General features: G+C 43.8%; 1 protein-coding gene across 2 annotated transcripts in view; it reads right to left on the reverse strand.

Moving 5' to 3' along the window:
- Nucleotides 1-24231, reverse strand: part of arid1ab (AT-rich interactive domain 1Ab) — a 180372-nt gene that overhangs the window by 84517 nt on the left and 71624 nt on the right. For both annotated transcript variants that reach the window (XM_060904975.1, XM_060904974.1), the window contains exons 2-4: nucleotides 18037-18249; nucleotides 6755-7324; nucleotides 6169-6285 (exon numbers count right to left, since the gene is read on the reverse strand). In XM_060904975.1, the coding sequence (XP_060760958.1) occupies nucleotides 6169-6285; nucleotides 6755-7324; nucleotides 18037-18249 (900 nt within the window). The remainder of the gene's footprint in view (nucleotides 1-6168; nucleotides 6286-6754; nucleotides 7325-18036; nucleotides 18250-24231) is intronic.

The raw sequence follows: 24231 nt of genomic DNA on the forward strand, positions 1-24231 counted from the left end.
TTATTAAATGTGTCTGCTTCTGTAATAAAGTACTGAAAGAAAAAGCAAACACAGCATTGCGATTTCTTATCCATCCATATAAAAATAAAAAATCCCTCCCTCCCTCCCGACTGAACATTTTTTTGCTCACCCGGTGGACAGGAAACAGATTTTTTTTTAAGGATGGCCTCAGCCAATCAGATTTCAGCTACAGTACGATCATGAAAAACTTCAATGCTGGGCCCATCTGCCGGTACTGAAGCTGACTCGAACTGGCCAAAAGGGGGCACTGTTCATATTTTTGCACATGAACACAAGCAGCTCTCGTGTAAAATAATGTGTACAGCAGGGCTGGGCAATATTACATCATCAATATCATGATAAATCATCCGTGTGCTTTTCTGCGATCGTGGACCTCACAATATCTTAAAAATTCATAAATGACAAATCAGCTGATTGTGTTCAAATTTTGTACTTAATCATGATTAAGAATCTTCTGCATGATTCACGTATTGTGGTGCAGGATATCCGGGTCATGTTGCCCACCTCTGGTGTACAGTAAAATCATTATCGTTTTTCCTCCTGATTCTTTGGCTGAAACCTTACAAACCTGGCTTACGGAACATCTAGCCCCACCTACCTCCATAAATGATGCTCATCTGCATACCAGGCTAAACCTACTTTTGCGCGCTAGTCAGGGCTTAATTTGAGCCGGAACATGACGGAACAAGATCCGGAACCTCCGTCGTCGGATCCGCCAGCTATTTTCATTTCATTCGGTGTTCTGGCAGCTATTTAAATGGATCAGATCACCTCCGTGACCATCACAAAGGGAAAAAAAAAATCAAACAATACATTAAATAAATAAGTAAATAAAAATGTGTTTAGTGTTCGGTTTTGATTTTGATATCTGTTGTTGATTTCTCTCCTGTGACATCCACAAAATCTATGCGGAAGGGGAAGGGGGGGCATGGGGTGTATACTTCCGCTCAATAGAACACTGGGGTTTTTGTCGCCGTTAGCTTGCACTGTGGAAAAAATGGCAGAGAAAAACAAGAAAGCTTACTAAAATTTTTAAAATGGATTCTCCAACTTGTTTTGTAACCCTTTATTTCTTAACTATTACTTGAATTGATTGCAGTTATGTTTGCTGGCACTGCTTTTAAATTATTCTCTTTTTGGGGCTTTTTCCACCTTTATTGGAAAGGACAGTGTCGACAGGAAATGAGCAGGAGAAAAACGGAGGGCTCGGAAAAAGACCGCAGATTGGAACAGAACCCGGGTCCCCGGATTTATGGTATGGCGCCTTATACACCTGAGCCACGAAGTCCTGCTGGCACTGCTTTTAAATCCCCTACTTAAATCCTTAAAATGAGTCATTTAACTCATGTCTTGTGTGATCTGACCTCCAATGGTGAAATAAACCGGTTGTGATATGAGTACAGTCTGTTATTTTAGAAGATAAATTTAATATATAGCCTAATAAAAAATAATATTTTATAACATATCACGACATATTACTGTCTGTAACTGTTCGTCACTAAAGCGTTTTCTAAGATCATAATGTCTGATATTATTATTATTATTATTATTTTACACACACAATAAGTGCGTGTGTGTAAAGTTATAGTAAACCACCGCCTGCCTTTTTTTTTTTTTTTGAGTCGCCGGACCCACCCACCTCCTGCGTTCCGGGACCTCCCACTTCACAAATTAAGCACTGGCACTAGTCCTAGCAGGCGTGTCCGATGTTCACAACGTCGGTGTGGAATTACTCCAAGTATCGTATGAACCTCCATCACGATCAAAACAATGCTGAGATTTCAACAGAATGAACCAAACAGCAGCCGCCATATGCAAACGAACCCTTGGACGAGAGCCTGGTTTATTCATAAGCCGTTCACATTTCACATCACAGTCCCCAATCCTTACAGGCCATTTTTATTGGTAAGAAATGCTTGGACCCCGCAGATCGCTCGCAAGCATGAAAGAACACCTCGGATTTCTTTTCCTGTGGAATTAAATAACTTTAAAACAACACAATCTCCAGGAAGCAATAACACGGTGCTCACGTCTGTTTTTTTTTAAAAACCATGGGTGGTGCAGTTGAACACTTGCACACTGCCAAGCAAAGCAACAGCAATGAGCAAACGAGCTGAACCAGTGGAGCCTGTTCCAATGGCGCCGCACGTCGCTGCTCTCGGTCTGTCAGGACGCTTTAGTTTCAGCTTCCTGAATACTCGACACTCGCAGGATTTATCATCTCTTTCTATCCGTCTGATCTGGATCACAGATGAATAAATGAAACTGCACAGTTTTACGATTCTTCACTACTTTCAGGTGATCACACAAGGAAAAGAATAAAGCACGTGACTTCACGCTCTGGAGTCACCGCCCTCGTGTTAGCGGAGGTCATCACGCTGCTGTGAGCCAGTGAAAGGGAACACAAAAGCTGGCTGCCTCCGCCACATTTTTCTGCGGGACACCCTCTCGCGCTTTTAATATTCTTGTGAAAAGAACACCAGCTTTCTAGAGCAGATTAATTTTCACTAAAAGTCTCATGAGCCCTCTGTGTTAAACGTGACCTTGATTTAAAACAGAAAAAAAAAAATCATTAAATTAAGCACATCCACATGCTTGACACAGAGTCCTTCGGTGTTGGACAGGAAGTCCGGTTCAGCCGATCATACGGCAACAGCACAGTGAAGAACATTCATACAGCTCCAGGTCAAGAGCTTCAAGTCATGTTCACGTCAAACGTCAATATGAAGAAAAAGTCTGATCTCTGGTCACATGGTTGTTGGTTTGAGTTTTCCAGTGCTCTGTGCGTGGAAACGCCTTGCTGATGTGACGGACACAGGAGAACAATCCAAGCTGACAGGAAGGTTAAGGAAACTCAAGTAGTCACTCTACAACCATGTTGAGCAAAAAAGCATCCCAAAAAGCACGACGTGCCAAAAGTTGAGGTGGATGAGCTGCAAGAGCAGACGTCCACATCGGGTTCCGATCATGTCCTCCAAGAACAGGAACCTGAGGCTGCAGTGGGCACAGAATCCGTGAACCTGGACAGGTAAAGAGTGGAAAAATCCCCGGAGATCAGCGGTTTCTGGAATAACCAAACCAGCCTGTTTGGCACCAACAACCACGCCATGGTTCAAGTCACCAAGATCGTTAGGAAGAATGAACGTATATTGCTCCATCCACTCATCTTTGAAAGCCTGATTTTCTACATCTACTTTTCTTTTCTTTTCTTGGAGCAAACCATGGAGTCATCCTTCCAAGCTAATTTTGCATTTCGTTTTGTTTTATTTTCTCTTACACGCACTGAGACTGAAAAATAAGGCCCAATCCCAATTCTAATTTCTACCCCTACCCCTCCGCCTTCCCCTTGGCCCTTCCCCTTGAAACTGAGCTACAAGGGATAGGGCTTGAAATTCAACCCTTACGTATTGGGATAGCCCTTCAACGATCGCATACGTCATCACGTACCTCCGTCAGCGTTTACGTTAGCAAAACGCGACGCATCATTGGCTGCGACCAGCCACTACAGTCAGAGCCAGAGGCAGAAATCTCTGCTGGCAGGGTGTGATTTGTTAACTAACACCACTGAATGGGATATCTTTGGCGCTTCGTGCACCACATCCGACAGAATGAGGTGTCAGAACACTCATGTAAACAATAAAAGCGAGAATAACAGAACAAAACGTACGCAGTCAAGCAACCGAAAACAATACTCACTCCCAAAGCTTTTTAGCAGCAGCTTGGATTTCAGAAATCGCTGCTCATTCTCAGCTCGAAAGCGAATCAAGCGGCGTGTTTCCTCTGGATAACAACTTAAAACACGTAAATAATGGAGAAAATACATTTATGACAATCTTCCGCCGCGGGAACCGCCATCTTTCTGAAATCCGCATGAAATCTCGCTGAAATCCGCATGGCATTGTGGGAAATCACTCAAACCCCTTCGTTCGGAGTCTGCTCCAGGAAAATCTCCGTTTGGAGGGGTACAGAAGCCCTACCCCTTCCCCTCCCCCTCCGCGTTAACTGGGATTGGGATACCCCTACCCCTTCACGTGAACGCGCAAAATGGAGGGGAAGGGCCAAGGGGTTGGTCCAAGGGGTGAAATGGGATTCGGCCTAAGTTGCACAGTGACTGAGGGCAAAAATCGTTTTTCCCCCCCAAAGGAGGGGTTTTAGTCCCTAAAGGTGATCCAGCTTCACTTGTGTGTAGTGTTGTAGTCAAGACCACCTAAACTGACAGTAAGTCATGACCAAAGGGGTGTTCACACGGCAACTTTTACTCCGGTGTAGCACCGGGGCCGGCCCGGTAGAGCGTTCACACGGTACAAAGTTATACCGGTGTCGCCCCTGAAAGCTGCTTAAACCGGTGCAAGTCTAACCCTGCTCGGGAGGTGGTTTAGGAAATTTACTCCGGAGTAAATGCTAGTTTGCGGGGCAGCACCGATATAAAATGGGCCGTCTGAACGCTACAGGGGTAGACTCGCTACGCGTCAGGAGAGTTGATTACATACAAGCATTGCATAATTTGCATCCTGGTATTTTGCGCTTCCAAAATGGCGAATATCAACAACAACAGAACTGCGTGTCTTCCAGTGTTGCCAGATTGGGCGGTTTTAAGTGCATTTTGGCGGATTTGAACATATTTTGTGCTGGAAAATGTCAGCAGTATCTGGCAACACTGGTGTCTTCATCCATGTTGTTTTCCCGGCGCTTGGTGATGCCATGACAACCGGGAAAAGGAAGTACATTTTCACGCATGCGCATATTTCATTTCCGCATTATTACTATCGTATAGCACGGTCGCAAAAACTGCCGTGTGAACGCAAGTGGGGCTGCACCGGTGCTAACACGCTTCTCTCTAGTAAGCAGGGTTGTGACGTGTGAACGCGCCACAAAATTTACACCGGTGTAAGATATATCGCAACAAAATACATCAGTGCAGCATCGATGCAAATATGTGCCGTGTGAACACCCCTTAAGATTGTTAAAAAATGGAAAAGGAAGTCATTTTTCACAAATTATAACAAAACCGCAAAACTGCAGAACGTAACTTTATTCAACTCCTGAACCAGACACCCTGGAAACGCTTTCTAATCTTTTCTAATATGACGACAGCAGCCATTTAATATTATTTGATCAGATTTACTTCAGTTTTTGAGTTTGTTACATTCCAGGAAGATCAGACGGACAGGTTAACGTCGTGGTTGAATAGAAGGCAGAGACGGCGCATAGCAGATTCTTCCCCATTTGTACAGAAATCTCATCTCATCTCATTATCTCTAGCCGCTTTATCCTGTTCTACAGGGTCGCAGGCGAGCTGGAGCCTATCCCAGCTGACTACGGGCGAAAGGTGGGGTACACCCTGGACAAGTCGCCAGGTCATCACAGGGCTGACACATAGACACAGACAACCATTCACACCTACGGTCAATTTACAGTCACCAGTTAACCTAACCTGCATGTCTTTGGACTGTGGGGGAAACCGGAGCACCCGGAGGAAACCCATGGGGAGAACATGCAAACTCCACACAGAAAGGCCCTCACCGGCCACGGGGCTCGAACCCGGACCTTCTTGCTGTGAGGCGACAGCGCTAACCACTACGCCACCGTGTCACCTCGTACTGCACATATATACTGCAAATCAGAAACGTGCACTGCAGTGAACTTATCACAAACAGGAAGGAAGCTATTGAAGACTTCTGACCTTGTTTGGATCAATTCCAAAATCTACTCACTTGATCTGGTAACAATGACAATTCCAGATAACCACTACAATCATTCAACCACTCGCTCTGGAGAAGCCAAAAACAGAATGCGCAGGCAGAAAGACCTCAGACTCCCTCGCCATGCTTCACTCGAGACGCTCCGGTTTACTGAAAAGGAACACATGGTTCATCGAACTAACTTCATTGGAGCTAACAGAGGAACGGATCGGTCCTTAAGATGGCGTTGAGGATTCTGACGAGGACGCAACCGTTACGAATAACTGAACTGGAGCAACAGGAGAATTCTTCACTTTTAATCAAAATGAGGGATATTCAGGATATCAAACAGGAATACGAAATGCTGTCCAAAGCAAGCGTTCCATTGCATACTTGGAAACTTGAACTTTGGAGTTTATTAACCGCAAGCTGATGGTTAAAGTTGATTAGACACGCAGGAACTCACCGGCAGACTTGAAGGACGGCCTTGCATGCTGTCCTCTGTACCACTCTTACTGGAGGCCATGGGCTGGTTCGAGGTAGGACCGGAAGCATGGGAACTGAAGGAGTCTTGGGACAGCTCCTTACCGTACATGAAGGAAGAAAAAGAGGGAGAAGAATACAAGTGGATCATGCACTGTGGTTCGGGATGATGTGCTCAGTCGAGTTCGGGGATTGACTGCTCGGCTTTCACACATGACTAAACTTTACGTCCCAAAATCTGCCATGAAACTTTATTTTCCACTTTGCTAAATGGTTAAAAAACTGGCAATGGGTTTTTCAGGTAACACAGAAAGCACTGCAAGCATCCGAGACCAAGATAACGGATCGTCATCAGGACTTGAGAGAAAGAAGAAAAAAAAAGAGTGTAAACCTTCTCTTAACTACATTCTGCATGGGTACTTAAATACAGCATTGGCTGTACGTGCAGGAAGACTAGGAATAATTTACTGAGCCACACTGTCCAGTGGAAACCTCTAACCCTCCATCAAACCTACTGCCATTCCCTGTGACTGACTGACAGACAGAGAGGACAGAAAAGAACTCCTTACCTGCTGCGGAGGTGGGAAGCGCTCGAAGGGCGTCTGCTGCTGAGGCTGCGTTGGCGGAGTTTGTGAATAGGGTGAGGGCTGGTGCCCCTGTGGAGGAGGACCGTGACCCATTGGCTGCTGGGACTGCGGAGGAGGCCCTACACTGGGCTGCTGCTGCTGCTGCTGCTGAGATGCACCTTGCTGCTGCTGCTGCTGCTGCTGCTGAGATGGAGGAAGAGGCTGCCCAGAACCAGGCGGTGCTTGGGGGAATCCGGACTGCTGCTGAGGGCCCTGAGCTGACTGAGGTGTACCCTGGGACTGAGGATAAGGTGGCTGGCCAGCCTGGGAATGTGGAGGTTGGGGGTATGAAGATTGGCCCTGGGACTGCTGGGAGTAAGAAGGCCCACCCTGAGACAGAGGAGGACCTGATGGAGGTTGGGAGTACGGATGCTGGGAGCCTGGGCCACTGGAATGCTGCTGAGGGTACGAACCCTGCTGAAGGCCTCCATGGGGAGCAAGAGGGTTCTGCTGACCGTAGTAGCCTCCTTGGCTCTGGCCATAAGCTCCTGGGCCTTGCTGTCCATAACCCATCTATAGTGACAGAAAGAAGAGAGGGGACAGTACAGCATAGACCGGACAACAGAACAAAACAGCTTATGCAAAACTCTGAAATAAAGTCTTGCTTGAAATGTCTCGGTAAAAATTCCTTTTCCAACTATTTTACACCTTCATTCGAGTTGCTTAAAACCAAAAAGGCAAGACAAGATTCAGATTTCACATGAAGAAGGCTTTTCTTTCCTCTTGTCCACAAAAACCCCATCAATGATAAACCATGGACTTGAGAAGCAAGTACAAACAAAAGGCTCAAACCCTTCCAATCACTGCTGGAAACTTAACTCCAAGCTTATACAAAAAAAGGGCTTAAATTCTGGGGGACAAAAAAAACACCCCAACACTAAACTGTAGGTTGTCCCCAGTTACATGACTTTTGCTTGTGAGTTTACTTCCGGTGAATGAAGTGGTGGTCGGGCAAACTGATTTGACTGCCGTTATGCAGAGAGCCAGTGAAACCGTCTCCGACTACTTCCGCAGTTTAGATGCCAATGCACGGTCAAGAAACCTTCAGAAAGTTGCTCTTTGCGATGGGATTAGATCCTTACACGCTGGTAAAAAAGGATTTTTCCTACGAGTTGGAAAATTATCCATCTGTTGAGTTCACCGACATCTCAAACTACCTGGTGCTGCAGACATCGTTCTACACGGACACACAGATGAAAACCTGGAAGAGCCTGGAGGAGAACAGCTTTTTATACGTGGCTGGGTTAAAGATCTGGGGATCAGGACACTACAAGATAAATCCTGTATCGTTTATTCCCGGGTAAGGAGGAATTTCTGGGCTTTTTCTACACGTCTTTGAAAAGGTTGCTGGGACACTACAAGTTTTAGTATCAGGTGGAAACAAACCACAGCCGCTCAATTCTCAATCCTCCCTGCTCTTCTCTTCCAGCAGAGATCACAGATTCATAGAATTTACCCACAAAGGTATTTATTTATTCAGCCCACTGCACGCTCTCTCTCTCTCTCTCTCTCTGTGTGCGCCTGCCCGGGTTAAATGTGACCAAAAAAAAAAGGCTTGTTCTTAATTGACCCACAAATGTATTTATTCCACTTGAAAAGTATATGGCAAACCAGCTACCGGATTTAGGACACTACGACATCCTGAACTATTTAAAACCCGGCTTCAAACGTGAAAACATTTCGCGGCCCACTAATTGGCCACGGCCCAGTGGTTGAGAAACGCTGCTTTATAGAACTTCAGACCATTTCTTGATGTTCAAGCAGAACTGGGTCATGCAGCAAAACAAAGGATCTGAAGCCCAATCGCATGTCCACCTCTGAAAAGCCCAAAAGAAACTAAATGAACCTTCTGGCACGGCCTGGACAAAGTTCCGAACCCCACCGAGATGCTGTTGCAGAACCTTAAATGAGCAGTTCATGCTCCAATGTGGCTGAATTCCAGCAATTCTGCAGAGAGGTTTGTCCTCTACAGCAACGGGAAAGTGACTGAGATATTCGAAGCGTTTGGGTGACGTCCTTACTGCTAAAGTTGGCACAATCGGTTATGTTTAGGTGGCAATTATTTTTTCACATGGGTGATCAAGGTTGAATAACATTTTATTATCAATAAATGAAAATGAAGCAACTGTTGTGTGTTTCCTCGTGGACTTATATTACATTCTGCATACGGATCTGAAACCACTGAGTGTCACAAATATACAGAAATAGAGGAAATCAGAAGGGGTTGGGGTTTTTTTGTTTTGTCTTTCTGCAGCACTGAACTTGTGAAACCGACGTGCTCTTCAAATCAGTGTGTTATCAGAACCGTGTGCGATGCGCCTCTGCTGCACCTCAAACGCAATTATACGCTCTGTGCAGAGAGCAACGGACAAAGCTGGAAAAAAAGTTTGAATGACCAGATAAAAATGAAATTGAGTCGTGATGTAATGACACGAAAACAAATACACTGGTGTCTCGATACGATGCGTTTTCGACAGCAAAAAGAAGTACCGGCCCGAATACGGGTCCTTTCAATCGATTACAACATTCAACAGTTTAAACGTGACCATGTTTGTGCGATCTATTGCGCCTCCTAGAGGATATAACAAAACGAGAGCTGCACATTCGAATGCAACAAAGTTGTAAGTGAGGCGAAGTGGTTACTGACACGATTCCTCAGGGGGCGTGGCTGAAACATGGGGCATTTCTTATTCTGGTGTGTGTTAGTTGTGGGATTCAGTAATGAAACGCCACTGTCAGCATTACATCATCATCATCATCATCATCATCATCTCCTCAGGAAGCCCAAGTGTTCCCGTACGCCACATCTTAAAGACCTGGGGAATCTTAAACTCTGGGCACTCTATATTCCGTTCAATCCATCATCAAACTATGCCCTCACGTCCTCGTTGGCATCATGGCCATCATTATGGAGGAGCCATCCTGCGAATCAATCGTCAGAGAAACGAGTTTGGTTTGGTCTCCTGATGGTGCTGAGGTCATGAACATGAGTTACCAGGTGAGCTGCGTGGCCACACCTTCTGGTATGTGGAACAGGAGAAAGACACGCAGGGACGAGATCTACAGTGGTGCTTGAAAGTTTGTGAACCCTTTAGAATTTTCTATATTTCTGCATAAATATGACCTAAAACATCATCAGATTTTCACACAAGTCCTAAAAGTAGATAAAGAGAACCCAGTTAAACAAATGAGACAAAAATATTATACTTGGTCATTTATTTATTGAGGAAAATGATCCAATATTACATATCTGTGAGTGGCAAAAGTATGTGAACCTTTGCTTTCAGTATCTGGTGTGACCCCCTTGTGCAGCAATGACTGCAACTAAACGTTTGCGGTAACTGTTGATCAGTCCTGCACACCGGCTTGGAGGAATTTTAGCCCATTCCTCCGTACAGAACAGCTTCAACTCTGGGATGTTGGTGGGTTTCCTCACATGAACTGCTCGCTTCAGGTCCTTCCACAGCATTTCCATTGGATTAAGGTCAGGACTTTGACTTGGCCATTCCAAAACATTAACTTTATTCTACTTTAACCATTCTTTGGTAGAACAACTTGTGTGCTTAGGGTAGTTGTCTTGCTGCATGACCCACCTTCTCTTGAGATTCAGTTCATGGACAGATGTCCTGACATTTTCCTTTAGAATTCGCTGGTATCATTCAGAATTCATTGCTCCATCAATGATGGCAAGCTGTCCTGGCCCAGATGCAGCAAAACAGGCCCAAACCATGATACTACCACCACCATGTTTCACAGATGGGATAAGGTTCTTATGCTGGAATGCAGTGCTTTCCTTTCTCCAAACATAACGTTTCTCATTTAAACCAAAAAGTTCTATTTTGGTCTCATCCATCCACAAAACATTTTTCCAGTAGCCTTCTGGCTTGTCCACATGATCTTTAGCAAACTGCAGACAAGCAGCAATGTTCTTTTTGGAGAGCAGTGGCTTTCTCCTTGCAACCCTGCCATGCACACCATTGTTGTTCAGTGTTCTCCTGATGGTGGACTCATGAACATTAACATTAGCCAATGTGAGAGAGGCCTTCAGTTGCTTCGAAGTTACCCTGGGGTCTTTTGTGACCTCGCCAACTATTACACGCCTTGCTCTTGGAGTGATCTTTGTTGGTCGACCACTCCTGGGGAGGGTAACAATGGTCTTGAATTTCCTCCATTTGTACACAATCTGTCTGACTGTGGATTGGTGGAGTCCAAACTCTTTAGAGATGGTTTTGTAACCTTTTCCAGCCTGATGTGCATCAACAACGCTTTTTCTGAGGTCCTCAGAAATCTCCTTTGTTCGTGCCATGATACACTTCCACAGACATGTGTTGTGAAGATCAGACTTTGATAGATCCCTGTTCTTTAAATAAAACAGGGTGCCCACTCACACCTGATTGTCATCCCATTGATTGACAACACCTGACTCTAATTTCACCTTCAAATTAACTGCTAATCCTAGAGGTTCACATACTTTTGCCACTCACAGATATGTAATATTGGATCATTTTCCTCAATAAATAAATGGCCAAGTATAATATTTTTGTCTCATTTGTTTAACTGGGTTCTCTTTATCTACTTTTAGGACTTGTGTGAAAATCTGATGATGTTTTAGGTCATATTTATGCAGAAATATAGAAAATTCTAAAGGGTTCACAAACTTTCAAGCACCACTGTATTTATGACGACTCAGATGAAAACACAAGTCATGTCATGAGGTGGTGTGGTTATGTCATGCAGCATGATTGATCGGTCTGCTCAGCAGCGTCACATCTCCAGCTGCTCCTCCTTCTCCAAGGAAATCTACTCTCACGATATCGGGTTAATATAAATACGTAAAGCATGAGACTCTGTAGCGGCTGGAGATCATTAGGACCGCCGCCCAGTTTAACCCGGCGCAGTTAAAAACAGGAGTTCTGTGCCCTGTTCCTGAGCGTGCAGTTGGACTTTAGTTTCGAGCCGCTCATCCTGCTGAATACAGACGAGTTCAAACACTTCAGAAATGCTTTCAGTGAGATTTCACTTGGTTTATAATTAATCACGCAAGGTTTCTTTTTCCAACAGTAAACCTGTTTCGAGACAGTTTGTCTGGGGGATTTTCTGTTTATTATTCCTACACTGAAACATGGAGCGTGCATTCCACTCTTCTGTGTGGAAAAGCAGTAAATTCTGGTGTGTTTCATGCAATGACACCTCACGTGCAAGTATAAACGCTTCACCTTGCGCAAGCGTGGATGCCGTACCTACGCCAGAGTCTATACAGATATAAATTGGCTTTTAGTAGCCTATAATAAAGAGCTGCCATACTTTAGAGGTAGCAGCATGCTTCATAAAGTCCAACTAAATGGTCATGAAATTTGCTGTTAGTTGTTGCAGCCCTGTATACGAGGAGTTTACCAAAAGGCATTCTGGAGACTCAGCAAATGTGGAAACCATTTGGTAGAAACCCAACACTGCTTATCACACCGAGAACAGCATGTACACAGTGAAGCGTGGTGGTGTTAGCATCATGTTGCGCCACAGGGCATTTCATCAGCAGGTCAGGGTGGAGGGCAAAACGAACAGAGTCAAAAGATGGCAAGCCAAGATTTATTATTATTTAAAAGAAAATGTGAGTAAATAAATAAAAGCACCCCACCAAAATTCCACTGGAGTGACTCAAACAAACAACCTGCAGGAGTTTGAATGATCAAATCCTCCATGTGGTTGAGAATCCCGTTCAACAGCCTCCATTCAATCGGACAATCTTCTCAAAAATGGACAAAAGTACCAGGATCAGTGCAAAGCTGATACATATGCAAATAATAAATGGTTTGGTGTCGCAATAAATAAAACGTTTTGCACCTTCAACTATTACACACATAAATCAGATGGTAAAGATTCCCATGAAGTCCATTTTAATTCCAGTTTGCAGTTATCAGGGTGAATAATTACACAAGGACACATGCTGAGGGGTTTTTAATGCTAATTCAAAATAGTCTTCTGCCCCTTTTCCACCAAAGCAGTTCCAGGGCTGGTTCGGGGCCAGTGCTTAGTTTGGAACCGGGTTTTCTGTTTCCACTGACAAAGAACTGGCTCTGGGGCCAGAAAAACCGGTTCCAGGCTAGCACCAACTCTCTGCTGGGCCAGAGGAAAGAACCGCTTACGTCAGCGGGGGGGCGGAGTTGTTAAGACCAACAACAATAACAAGACCGCAAAAGATCACCATTGTTAAGCGACGAGAAGCAGCAGCTGTACAAACGCGAAGTCTGCCATTATTATTATTGTTGTTGCTGCTGCTGCTGCTTCCGCATTGTTTTTGCTTCGATATTCGCGCTGCGGTCTCAAAAGTAGCCGGTCACCGGCGGCAAATCGCCGTCTGTGGCTTGTTATGCCGCCGGCTATTGTCAGTCGAGTCACAAAATTTAATATTAAATATTTCTGACGGCAAAAAAAGTTGTGAACGTAAATTACATCCACTATGTCATGTATGTCTGTTGCAGCGTCAACTTTGTTTACATCCTCGACATGAGTGCAGCCATTACTGCCCCTTGTGCCATATGTAAGCCGTACTCTGATTGGCTTGGAGTGTTCCACGGACTGTGAATGGTTCATACCATCATGTGACTCACAAATGGTGACGAAGAGAGTTGCAAGCGGCAGCGCCAATCACAACTTTGCGGTCGATTTTAACTCTAAAATATATATTTTTTAATTCCCATTTATGCAGCATACAAGAGTCAAGGATGGAGATACTATCCACTCAGAAATGTATTTAAAAATAAAGGTTCTGTGTATCTGCTCTAATGTGTTTCTTGCAGGGCTTTGAACCAGAATTTTTTTCCTATTGGTTCGTTCCGAACAGAAACGGAATTTTAACGTTTCCGGTTTTGGGTTCCACCATTAAATAGACGTTCCCGAACTGGTTAGAACAAAAAAATTTCGTTCCCGGAACGGTTAATTACGTTCCCTGTCAGCTGTTTAACAAATGGCTATAAAATGATGTCTCGGTCTCATCCAGCTTAAGCCAAATGTAGGCTAATTCTATTACAACCTTCATTAAATAAGACAAGAAATAATTCAAAACAATTATTATTTCAAATGTTGGCGATTTGGATTCTCAGTATGTCTTCCCATCTACACAAACAGAAAAAGTGCCAAAAATGAAAGAGAATTCGTTTAGTGTGTTACCAAAGGCTAGTCAGGCCCTATAGAGGGCTACCGCATGACGTCACCGCGCCGCGAGATTTTGTTAGGCGCCATATTGGAAGACCAAGTACACATCTATGCAAGTACATACATTCATAAAACAAACTACACCTGAAATGTAGCCAGGGCCGGTTCTGCCCTAATCTGGACCCGGGTGCAACATCGCGCACCCCCCCCCCCCCAAAAAAAAAACAGTCTAAATCAGGACAACCATCACATAACTATAACTATAAACATTTTATATCAACTATTTTAACTAAATGGGCTATAATAAATAAGCCTGCAGGCAGCCACGGCGGGCTGCCTCAGAAAACTAACCATTTGTCCTACCTTAAAACTCGTTTTGCATTTTCTGCCTCCTTTTTTGTATTTTCGACCCTCCGTTTATTTTCTTTCCTTTTCTGAAAACCCGATTTGTGTCCAGACATTTTGTTCTGCTACCAACGAACTAACTCGTCAGGTCTCGTCTCTCGAGCCCGCGATGATTCCCGTGGGAGGGGCAACAACTGATACATTTTTACAAACAGCCAATAGGGAGGTTGCATCGTTCAGGCTCTTCTTTGCTCAGACACTCAGTAATGGAGACGTGATAGTAGTCCACCCTCCCGCTCTCTCCATTCAGTCAGCAACCGTCACACAGGAAGTGAACCCCAGCGGGTCATAGAAACTTGCGCAGGAGAAGAATGGCTTTTTTATTTGTAGGCTACGGAAACTTTGAGGAACGAAATAAAAACCAGTATTAACCGGTTACCATTATTTTTAATAAGCGTTTCTGTTCCGGAACATAAAAAATAATAAAGTTTCTGGTTTCGTTTCTGTTCCATGTGAAATAGAAAAAGTTCCCGGTTTTCGTTTTCGTTCCTTGAACCGGTTCAAAGCCCTGGTTTCTTGTGAGAATTTTCTACGTATGGAGGAACTAATGATTTAACTGAAAAAAGTGAAAGATCTACAGACACTCAGACTTTTTTCTTTCAGCCCAAAGTTCAATCACACTCAACTTTCCCCTCATTCCCTGCTAAACTTTCAAAGCACATCCAATGAGCGAACAGACTGCAGACAGTATAGGAAGAAGCAACTTTCTCTCTCACACACATCAAATCCACCAGGTTTGCAACTCGAACCCGATCAGCAGCCACTAGAATCTGCAAAAGGAGGGATTCGTGCTATCACCCAAAACTTCACATCCAGGGCTTTCAGTCTTCTGGGACAAAAGGTGTCGAAAGCAGACATATTGATCCTCATCCCCCAGAACCCTGCAGTGTGTTTGGCATCCCATTATTAGTGCTTTATGTCCACACTAACATTTTCTCTGATGATGGTAATTTTGGCGTAAACCAATTCCGCTCAGATCTTCAGCCAAACTATTGCCCCGTTTCAGTCACATGAGCTGCCTTGGGTACAAACATCTGCAGGAAAGCAGTGACTGAGAATACTAAACTGTGACAAGTTCTAAGAAAACCATATGCAGATCTGAAGTAGGGATGTTAACCGATGACCGTTTGACCGATGGTTGACCGAATCAACGTCAACCGGTTAAATTTTTTTTGGTTGTCGGTTAAAAAACAAATCAAGCTGCCGATTTTGGAGTGGAGAACCTGGAATTCTGTGTTGTAAACGCTTGGGGCATGCCATGCGGTGTAAGGACAACAGCTGACAAATCAGAAACACCCATTCAGTCATGTCCCGCCCTCCCACCCCAGCTGAAGACAGCTGCCACTCGGCGAAAGAAAAGTGTAGACACAGGCTTTTTAGCTTACAAATTACTATTCTGTTTTTGTTTAATTATTATTAGAAGGCACATGGAGTTTAGTCCTGCCTTGGCCAGTGCATTCTGAAAGTATGTTTCGGTCTGTAGCCAACAATGCATGTTATTGCAGATCATATCTCTCCACACAAACTAAAGGCGCAGATGCCGACTTTTGGAGGGAAGGGGAGAGAATGAAACGACAGCGGTGTCTGGAAGGGGAGTGACAAACGCAGCTTTTATGTCTGTGAGCCAAGTCGGTGACGGCTTCAGAGCAACTTCAATACCATGCAGTAATGGCGTGTTGATATTGGTAACGGCGTTATAACGATTGTAGCTAATTAATTAGATTACCCGGTGTTATAACAGCCTTTATTTTAACGCCGTTATTCCCATCACTGAATGTTATGTACTTCTTCTAGCACTTGACTTTATTTTCAATGCCATCATGGCCGACTGAAACTGTCTCTAAGCTGGAGCCATTTGTCCTCCGCTCCAATACAAACCCCTCGACATCAGTGCCGCGTTGGACTAAGGCTACGTTCACACTGCAGGCTGAAATGACTCAAATCCGATCTTTTCGCCCATATGTGACCTGTATCCGATCTTTTACTGACAATATGAACGACACAGATCTGATTTTTTCAAATCCGACCCAGGCCGTTTGGATATGTGGTGCTAATTCCGATTCCTATCCGCTCTTTTCATATGCGACTTCAGTCTGAACCGCCAGGTCGCATTCATCCGACTTACACGTCATCAACAAGCCACAAACGTCACTATTCTGCGCTGAAGTAGGCGGCGGGTCTCTCAAAAAAAGTTACAACAACATGGCGCATAATCACGGGTGCAGATAGAGGGTGGGACTCGTCCCACCCAGATTTAAATTCACCTCGCTCGGGCCCCCCCACTTATAGGGAGGAAAAAACATCTATGCTGTCTTTCTTTGCATAAGGCAAACCTCACGGAAAAATCAAAAGACTAATTACCATTCGGTTTAGAGTAGAGTAGAGTAGAGTAACTTTATTGATCCCTAGAGGGAAATTAAAGTGTCAAGTAGCTTATACAAAAATACAAAAAAAAAAAAAAAACATATTAAGATACAGAGAGGGAAGAAATTACACTAGTTTATTGAGGTGCACAGCAGTGTATACATAGTTGCAACAACTCACATAAAACAAAACAAAGACTGATATTCGGTTGGTTGAGCTGCGCAGACTGCACAGGTTGCGAGCTCGAGCTTGGTTGCTATGGTAACCCAAAACAAGTTTGACAGGCATATCGGGGTTGGGGTTGGTTTGCTGGCAGCTTTGTCCCCCTCAGTTTTTTGTCCCCCCCAGTTCAAAAAACGTATCTGCGCCCCTGCGCATGACATCAATGCGAGGGACGCTTCGGGCTGTGAAGGTTCTGAATCTTCTCAATGGAAGGACGCAGAGGTTAGGGAGCTGATTTCCATTTGGGGGGATGCAGCTATTCAAGCTAGATTGGATGGGTCATACCGCAACCGGGCGGTTTTACTTCCGTAAACACTGGCCATGCTCACTGCGTGTGACGTCGTCGTATCCTGCAATGCGCATGCGGAACACTTTTAGGTCGCTTTTCGTTCATACTGAGGATCACATACAAGTCGCATATATTTGTTAATGTGAACGACCTCACAAAAAAATCGGATTTCACAAAAAAATCGGAATTGAGCATTAAGCCTTGCAGTGTGAACGTAGCGTAAATGTTTCGCACTCTAGAAAAGGTAATGTGAGTGGAGGGCAGCGACTGGGACTGAATGTGCGGATGCTCGCGGTTAGATTTAGAATAGATTCTAATAATTCCAATTCTAGAATTTTAAACTCATAGGTTAACCGACTCGGTGAGGCTCGGTGGTCGGTCAAGATTTTTTTTAGTTTTCGCCATCCCTAATCTGAAGTCAGCACAGACATCGCCAAATCTACAGATGAAATTTACATTTGCGTTTAATCCGCGCACCATCCGTGAGAGTCTGAGGGTTTTAAAGGGTACAGAAGACTCGTGGTACTTCGCTGCTGGATGGGTTTGTAAAACAAAGCTGAGGCACTTGAAATGTGAACACATTATTTACCTGATCAAAAGATGACCAAGCGGATGCAGCACTATCAAGCTAGCCATCTTCAATGATCAGGCCAATTTGGAATGGACTATTTACAGGATCTCTCACTGATACCACTCAGTAACTCCAGCATGGTGACCGTGACGTCACACGAAACAGATGGACGTAATTCAGTCCGAAAACCAAACTGCTCAGCCATCTTGACTCAGGACTCACCTGCTGCCCGTACTGCATGCCTCCCATAGCACCAGGAGTCCGCCCTTGCATGCCCATTGGGTATCTCTGTGGCCCTGGGGAACCGTAGCCTTGCCCAGGGTAGGAGGGCCCTTGCTGGGCCCCCGGTGGAGGCCCCTGCTGCTGAGAGTAAGGGTTTGCTGCTCCATAATGCTGGCCCCTGATCTTCCCCACCTGGTCCATTGGGCTTGGGGTCTATAGAAACAGAACAAGGAAAAGGAAGAAATTCATCAATTCAGTTGCAACCCACATGCTGGCAGTAATTTCACTTAACTGAGCGTGATCATTTCCGGAGATTCAAGATCCGACAAACCAGGAGATGTTATAAGTGACAAGACCATTAATATCCACAAGAGGTAAGGACCTTAGGAAGAACTTTGACATCGACATTTAAGAGTGAAACTGGATCTTTATCTTAATCCTCTGGGGTCGACAGCTTCGCCAGTGAAGCTCAGAAGGTTCAGAATGAGTAGGTCATGTGTTTAGATAAATATCCGAGTTTTTAATCATAAGGGGTGTTCACACGGCACATATTTGCATCGATGCTGCACCGATGTATTTTGTTGCGATATATCTTACACCGGTGTAAATTTTGTGGAGCGTTCACACGTCACAAACCTGCTTACTAGAGAGAAGCGTGTTAGCACCGGTGCAGCCCCACTTGCGTTCACACGGCAGTTTTTGTGACCGTGCTATACGATAGTAATAATGCGGAAATGAAATATGCGCATGCATGAAAATGTACTTCCTTTTCCCGGTTGTCATGGCATCACCAAGCGCCGGGAAAACAACGTGGATGAAGACACCAGCGTTGCCAGATACTGCTGACGTTTTCCAGCCCAAAATATGTTCAAATCCGCCAAAATGCACTTAAAACCGCCCAATCTGGCAACACTGGAAGACACGCAGTTCTGTTGTTGTTGATATTCGTCATTTTGGAAGCACAAAATACCAGGATGCAAATTATGCAATGCCCGTATGTAATCAACTCTCCTGAGGTGTAGCGAGTCGACCCCTGTAGCGTTCAGACGGCCCATTTTATATCGGTGCTGCCCCGCAAACTAGCATTTACTCCGGAGTAAATTTCTTAAACCGCCTCCCGAGCAGGGTTAGATTTGCACCGGTTTAAGCAGCTTTCAGGGGCGACACCGCTATAACTTTGTACCGTGTGAACGCTCTACCGGGGCGGCCCCGGTGCTACACCGGAGTAAAAGTTGCCGTGTGAACACCCCTATACGAGCATGACAAACATATTAACAGAAACTTTATCCTTTACACTTTGTGTCCGCTGCCAAATAATATTATAGGCTTTTAAATTCCCTAAATTAGATGAAACATAAAACTTGTCACCTTACTCAGTCACACCACAGTCGGAGCGCTGACCTCGCACTTACACATTCAGAAAAGACTTCACATGGGAACGCCCACCGTAAACAGGATAAAATCTGTCAGACATAGTTTAGGCTATTTGGAGGTAAAACTTGTTGCGAGATGGCACGCGGATTTTATGCGCCTCAGATGATTCAGGACAGCGATTCGAGTCGAAGATCAACTCGTGTGTGTAAATATTTATTCTATTTCCTTTGAGCATATTTCAGTTGATATGCGTGCGCTGTAGTGCAGATACAGGAAAAATGACTGAGCAGTTTTTCTAGAGTTAAAAGTGTTTTCCTCAAAAATAGTTCATTTTGCTCGATTTTGAGTTTAGAGAGTAAAAGTTGGAGTGCGAGCAAAATTCCAGAGTAATTGTGTAACACAGTAACAGAGTCGGTTGCGGCTCTGAACTGAGTAAAATAGTACAAGAGTTAATTTCAAGACGCACTGAATAGAGTCAAATACTAAAAGTCAAATACCAGATAAATGAAGCTGTTGTAAAACGCAGTTTTCGACCTGTGTTGGAATGTGTGAAAAACATGACCTTACCCATTGCGATGAACTGTTTTGATCACTTGACCTGCACTGCAAAAAAATACAAATCTTAGGAAGTTTATTTGTCTATTTTCAAGTCAAAACATCTCGCCACCCTTATTATAAGACATAATTGCCCAACAAGCAAAACCTCATTTAGCTAGAAAGGCTAGTTTTTACTGTAGACAGTCCATCTTGAAAATCTTGTCTAGACAAAATGTCTTGAAAAAGTCTTATTTGGAGCACCTTTGAAAATAAAACAAGTTTTTTTTTAAAACAAGTAAGTACATTTTGGACATTTGTCAAATGCGGTTCATCTTGTTTCAAGAAAAAAAAACAAAGTATGCTTGTTTTGGGAATAAATGAACTTTACTGAAATCTTTGAATCTTTCATTCCAATTCAACTCCACCTTACAGATCCTAAGTTTACTGCGAGTGTTTTCTCAGTCATTCAGAGTGAGCTCCTTCTAGATGCTCTACAGACTCGAGACCAGACAAGTGCCTTCAAAAAGGCTATGAGTGAGTGGAGGGCGATTTAGTGAGGTCTTTTTGGAATGCTATGAGTTAAGTTCAGTGGGTTTTTTTTTTGTGCCTGATCTTGTAAACCCCTCGTACACATGAATAGTCAGTGCCCCCAAAATGCACTGTTGCTTTGGCATTGTGTAAGCACTGTAAGTCAAAATGCGTAGACTTTTTTTTTTTTTTGGTGCCTGAGGTCCTGGGGAAGTGGAATCTTAAGAGGTGTTTTAATGTTTGAATGTTGAAATGGGAAAAAAAATAAACTTGTTGCAATGCTACACGTGTCGTCAACTTGATTCAAGATAGTCCCTGGTCTCATATCTAGAGTATTTTACTAATTACAGGTCACAAAAGGAGAATCTTTTAAGCTAGCAATGCTTAGTTGTAGAATTTAACAATCCTAATATTAGTATATTTATCTTAAATTCAGTTTTTACTGCTAAGACTTTGTCATGAATTTAAGTGAAATACCCTTAAAATGAAATAAATAAAAACGACTTGAATGGCTAAATGTAAGAAGTACGATCTTGTTAAAATAACTATTTTGATTATTTTGAGTTAATCAGATCTCGTATAAGGGTGGCACGGTGGTGTAGTGGTTAGCGCTGTCGCCTCACAGCAAGAAGGTCCTGGGTTCGAGCCCCGTGGCCGGCGAGGGCCTTTCTGTGCGGAGTTTGCATGTTCTCCCCGTGTCCGCGTGGGTTTCCTCCGGGTGCTCCGGTTTCCCCCACAGTCCAAAGACATGCAGGTTAGGTTAACTGGTGACTCTAAATTGAGCGTAGGTGTGAATGTGAGTGTGAATGGTTGTCTGTGTCTATGTGTCAGCCCTGTGATGACCTGGCGACTTGTCCAGGGTGTACCCCGCCTTTCGCCCGTAGTCAGCTGGGATAGGCTCCAGCTTGCCTGCGACCCTGTAGAAGGATAAAGCGGCTACAGATAATGAGATGAGATCTCACATAATAAGTTCCCCAATCTTATTTTGGAATTATTTCATCTAAAAACAGGTTAGATTTTTCATCTTACTTTAAGGAATCTTACCAAGTCAAATTTGACTAGTTCCATTGGCAGATTTTTTTTCACCTGATTCAAGCAAATAAGCTTTGTTTTAATCTTTTATTTCTTATTTTTGAAAGGCCATTTTTTGCAGTGTGATGGGATTAAGAGTTGGCAGTGGGAGGGGTTTTCACTCTTCTTATGGAATGGAATGGAAGTTTTTACTCTTCTCATTGAATACCCCTCCGACTGCCAACCCTCTATCCCAAAACAATAGGACAATTATTTTTGATGGCCAGTTAATTGTACAAATCAATGGAGCAGATTTAAGTTTTTGTGCTTGATCCATTTCTGAGACTGAACAGAATCACCTCAAGTGATCAAAACAGTTTGTCACAATGGGTAAGGTCATGTTTTTTGTCACACATTCCAACACAGTTCTAAAACTGCTTTTTACAACATCTTTATTTATCTGGGTTTTTTTTTAATGTACAATCATGACATACAGACTACAGAGATATTATTTTAGCTAAACTTGTGCTGAATACAAAAAAAAAATCATATGACTTTGAAAATACTGCTAGGATTTGTTGAAATTTACAACAACATTAGAGCACGCCAAAATCATTAGTGCCAGAAAATACCCTCAGACCCCAGAGGGTTAAGAGGCGCGGATTTCAGCCGCATGCAGCTGGGAGGAATCTTGACATATTCAGAAGTAGTGGGGCGTTTTTCATTGAACGTTTCTTGAAATAGTCAGTAGGAAAGCCTTCAGGTCGAGGACTTTTCCACTTTGCATGGCTGGTCAAGGATTTCAGCCACATTAGTGTCTAGTATAGGTTTAAAAGATCCTCAAAAAACTCCAGATCTTCACGGCTTGGGCTTCGTTCTGACGTATGGAAAGTGATGTTCATTTCTTGATGTTCACAAGTAAGACTGTTACTATTACTTATATCTGTGGAATTAATGGAGACGCAAACGACTGCTCGAGTTTATCTGGTTTGTCACCAAGTTTGTAATAAGTGTCTGGATTTGAGAAGTATGTCGTCAACATCTGCAGATCAGGCACAGTTCTGAGGAAGAGCTTCTCTTTATATAAATTAGGAGATGGGGAAGTCGCAGTGTTTCTCGCCAACACTCAAATACACTCTGCAAGATTCAAAAGAGAGTGGAACAACGTTGTGCATGTTTAGACAGATAAGATTTTAACTACTACTTTATTCATGTTTTGAATGTTTCCCACAGAGAACTGTGACTAATGTCAGAAGTAGCACTGGCCAATCAGAGAGGGGAGGGAGGGGACGTTACCGTCACATGATTCACAACAGACAACATGGTTTTTATGTCCATGAGATCATCATGTAGATGTGAAAAAGTATGATGTACGGGGAGAAGGAAAACGTACACACCGATGGGTGTAAATGTGGCCACGCATCAGTCACACCGTAACGAGGCGTTAATGACGCGTGCAGATCTCGACAGGGCGGCTGGTGGGAGACGACCCAACTAGCGGTTCAGATCCTCTCTGATTATTATACAATGTGAATCAATGTTTGGCAGGAAAGACGGAAATTCATCAAAGAACTGCTCGTTATCATAATTACGCGTGTGCACAGTACAAATCAAAAGTTCAGGGATGTGATTTGGGGCTGGTGAAATTATCTGAAAATTTTAGCCGGGGGTCTGGGGGCCGCAGGCCCGCAGCTGGTCCAGGGCAGCGCCCTGGTGGGGGGACAAAGTAGTCAATGAACCAAAGTAGTCAAATTTTGAAATGCAAGGTAGAACTGATAATGTTTTATCATATGAGACGATAAAAAGGTTTTAGAAATCTCAAATGTAAACAAAACACGTCCGGACAAAAAAAAAAAAAAAAACACGTTTTCTGTGAAATTGACTCATATACAGAACTGTACAGTGTTCACTCACTTGAGGATTTTCATATGCAAGAATAAAAATCACTTTTTCACTAAACAACATTCACAAAAAATGTGTTTGCCGAATCCATTCAATCCAATCAGAAGTCTGTGAAGAAGCCAATATCTCTAATATTTCTACTCATATTTCTGAAAGGTGGGGTACACCCTGGACAAGTCGCCAGGTCATCACAGGGCTGACACATAGACACAGACAACCATTCACACTCACATTCACACCTACGGTCAATTTAGAGTCACCAGTTAACCTAACCTGCATGTCTTTGGACTGTGGGGGAAACCGGAGCACCCGGAGGAAACCCACGCGGACACGGGGAGAACATGCAAACTCCGCACAGAAAGGCCCTCGCCGGTCACGGGGCTCGAACCCGGACCTTCTTGCTGTGAGGCGACAGCACTAACCACTACACCACCGTGCCACCCTTAATTTTTTTTATTGCTGTAAATTTTGTTAACTATGCCTTAGATATCACGGTAATGTGTAAATAATGTAATGTATCTACATTGGTTGTAAATTTAATTAAGTTCATTTCATTCATTCATTCATTCATTCATAATTATCATACTTTTTTAAAAAATAATTTAAAAAATAATAAATAAATAAATTTAACAACCTGGCTGATAACACACACACACTGAAGGCTCACTTCCTCCTTCTTATACAAGTGCCCTACACAGGGGGCCCCTGTCGTCTCTCTAGTGCACTCTACATGCCTTATGGAGCGGTTTGGTCTTCAGCGCAACAGATTTCCTCTTCATCAGCGCGGTGGAGCGACAGGACAGGGGGCGTTTCCAGCTGCGCAGCGCTCACTTTCACTTAGCC

Source organism: Neoarius graeffei, chromosome 22, assembly GCF_027579695.1.
Source record: "Neoarius graeffei isolate fNeoGra1 chromosome 22, fNeoGra1.pri, whole genome shotgun sequence".
Classification (NCBI taxonomy): domain Eukaryota; kingdom Metazoa; phylum Chordata; class Actinopteri; order Siluriformes; family Ariidae; genus Neoarius; species Neoarius graeffei.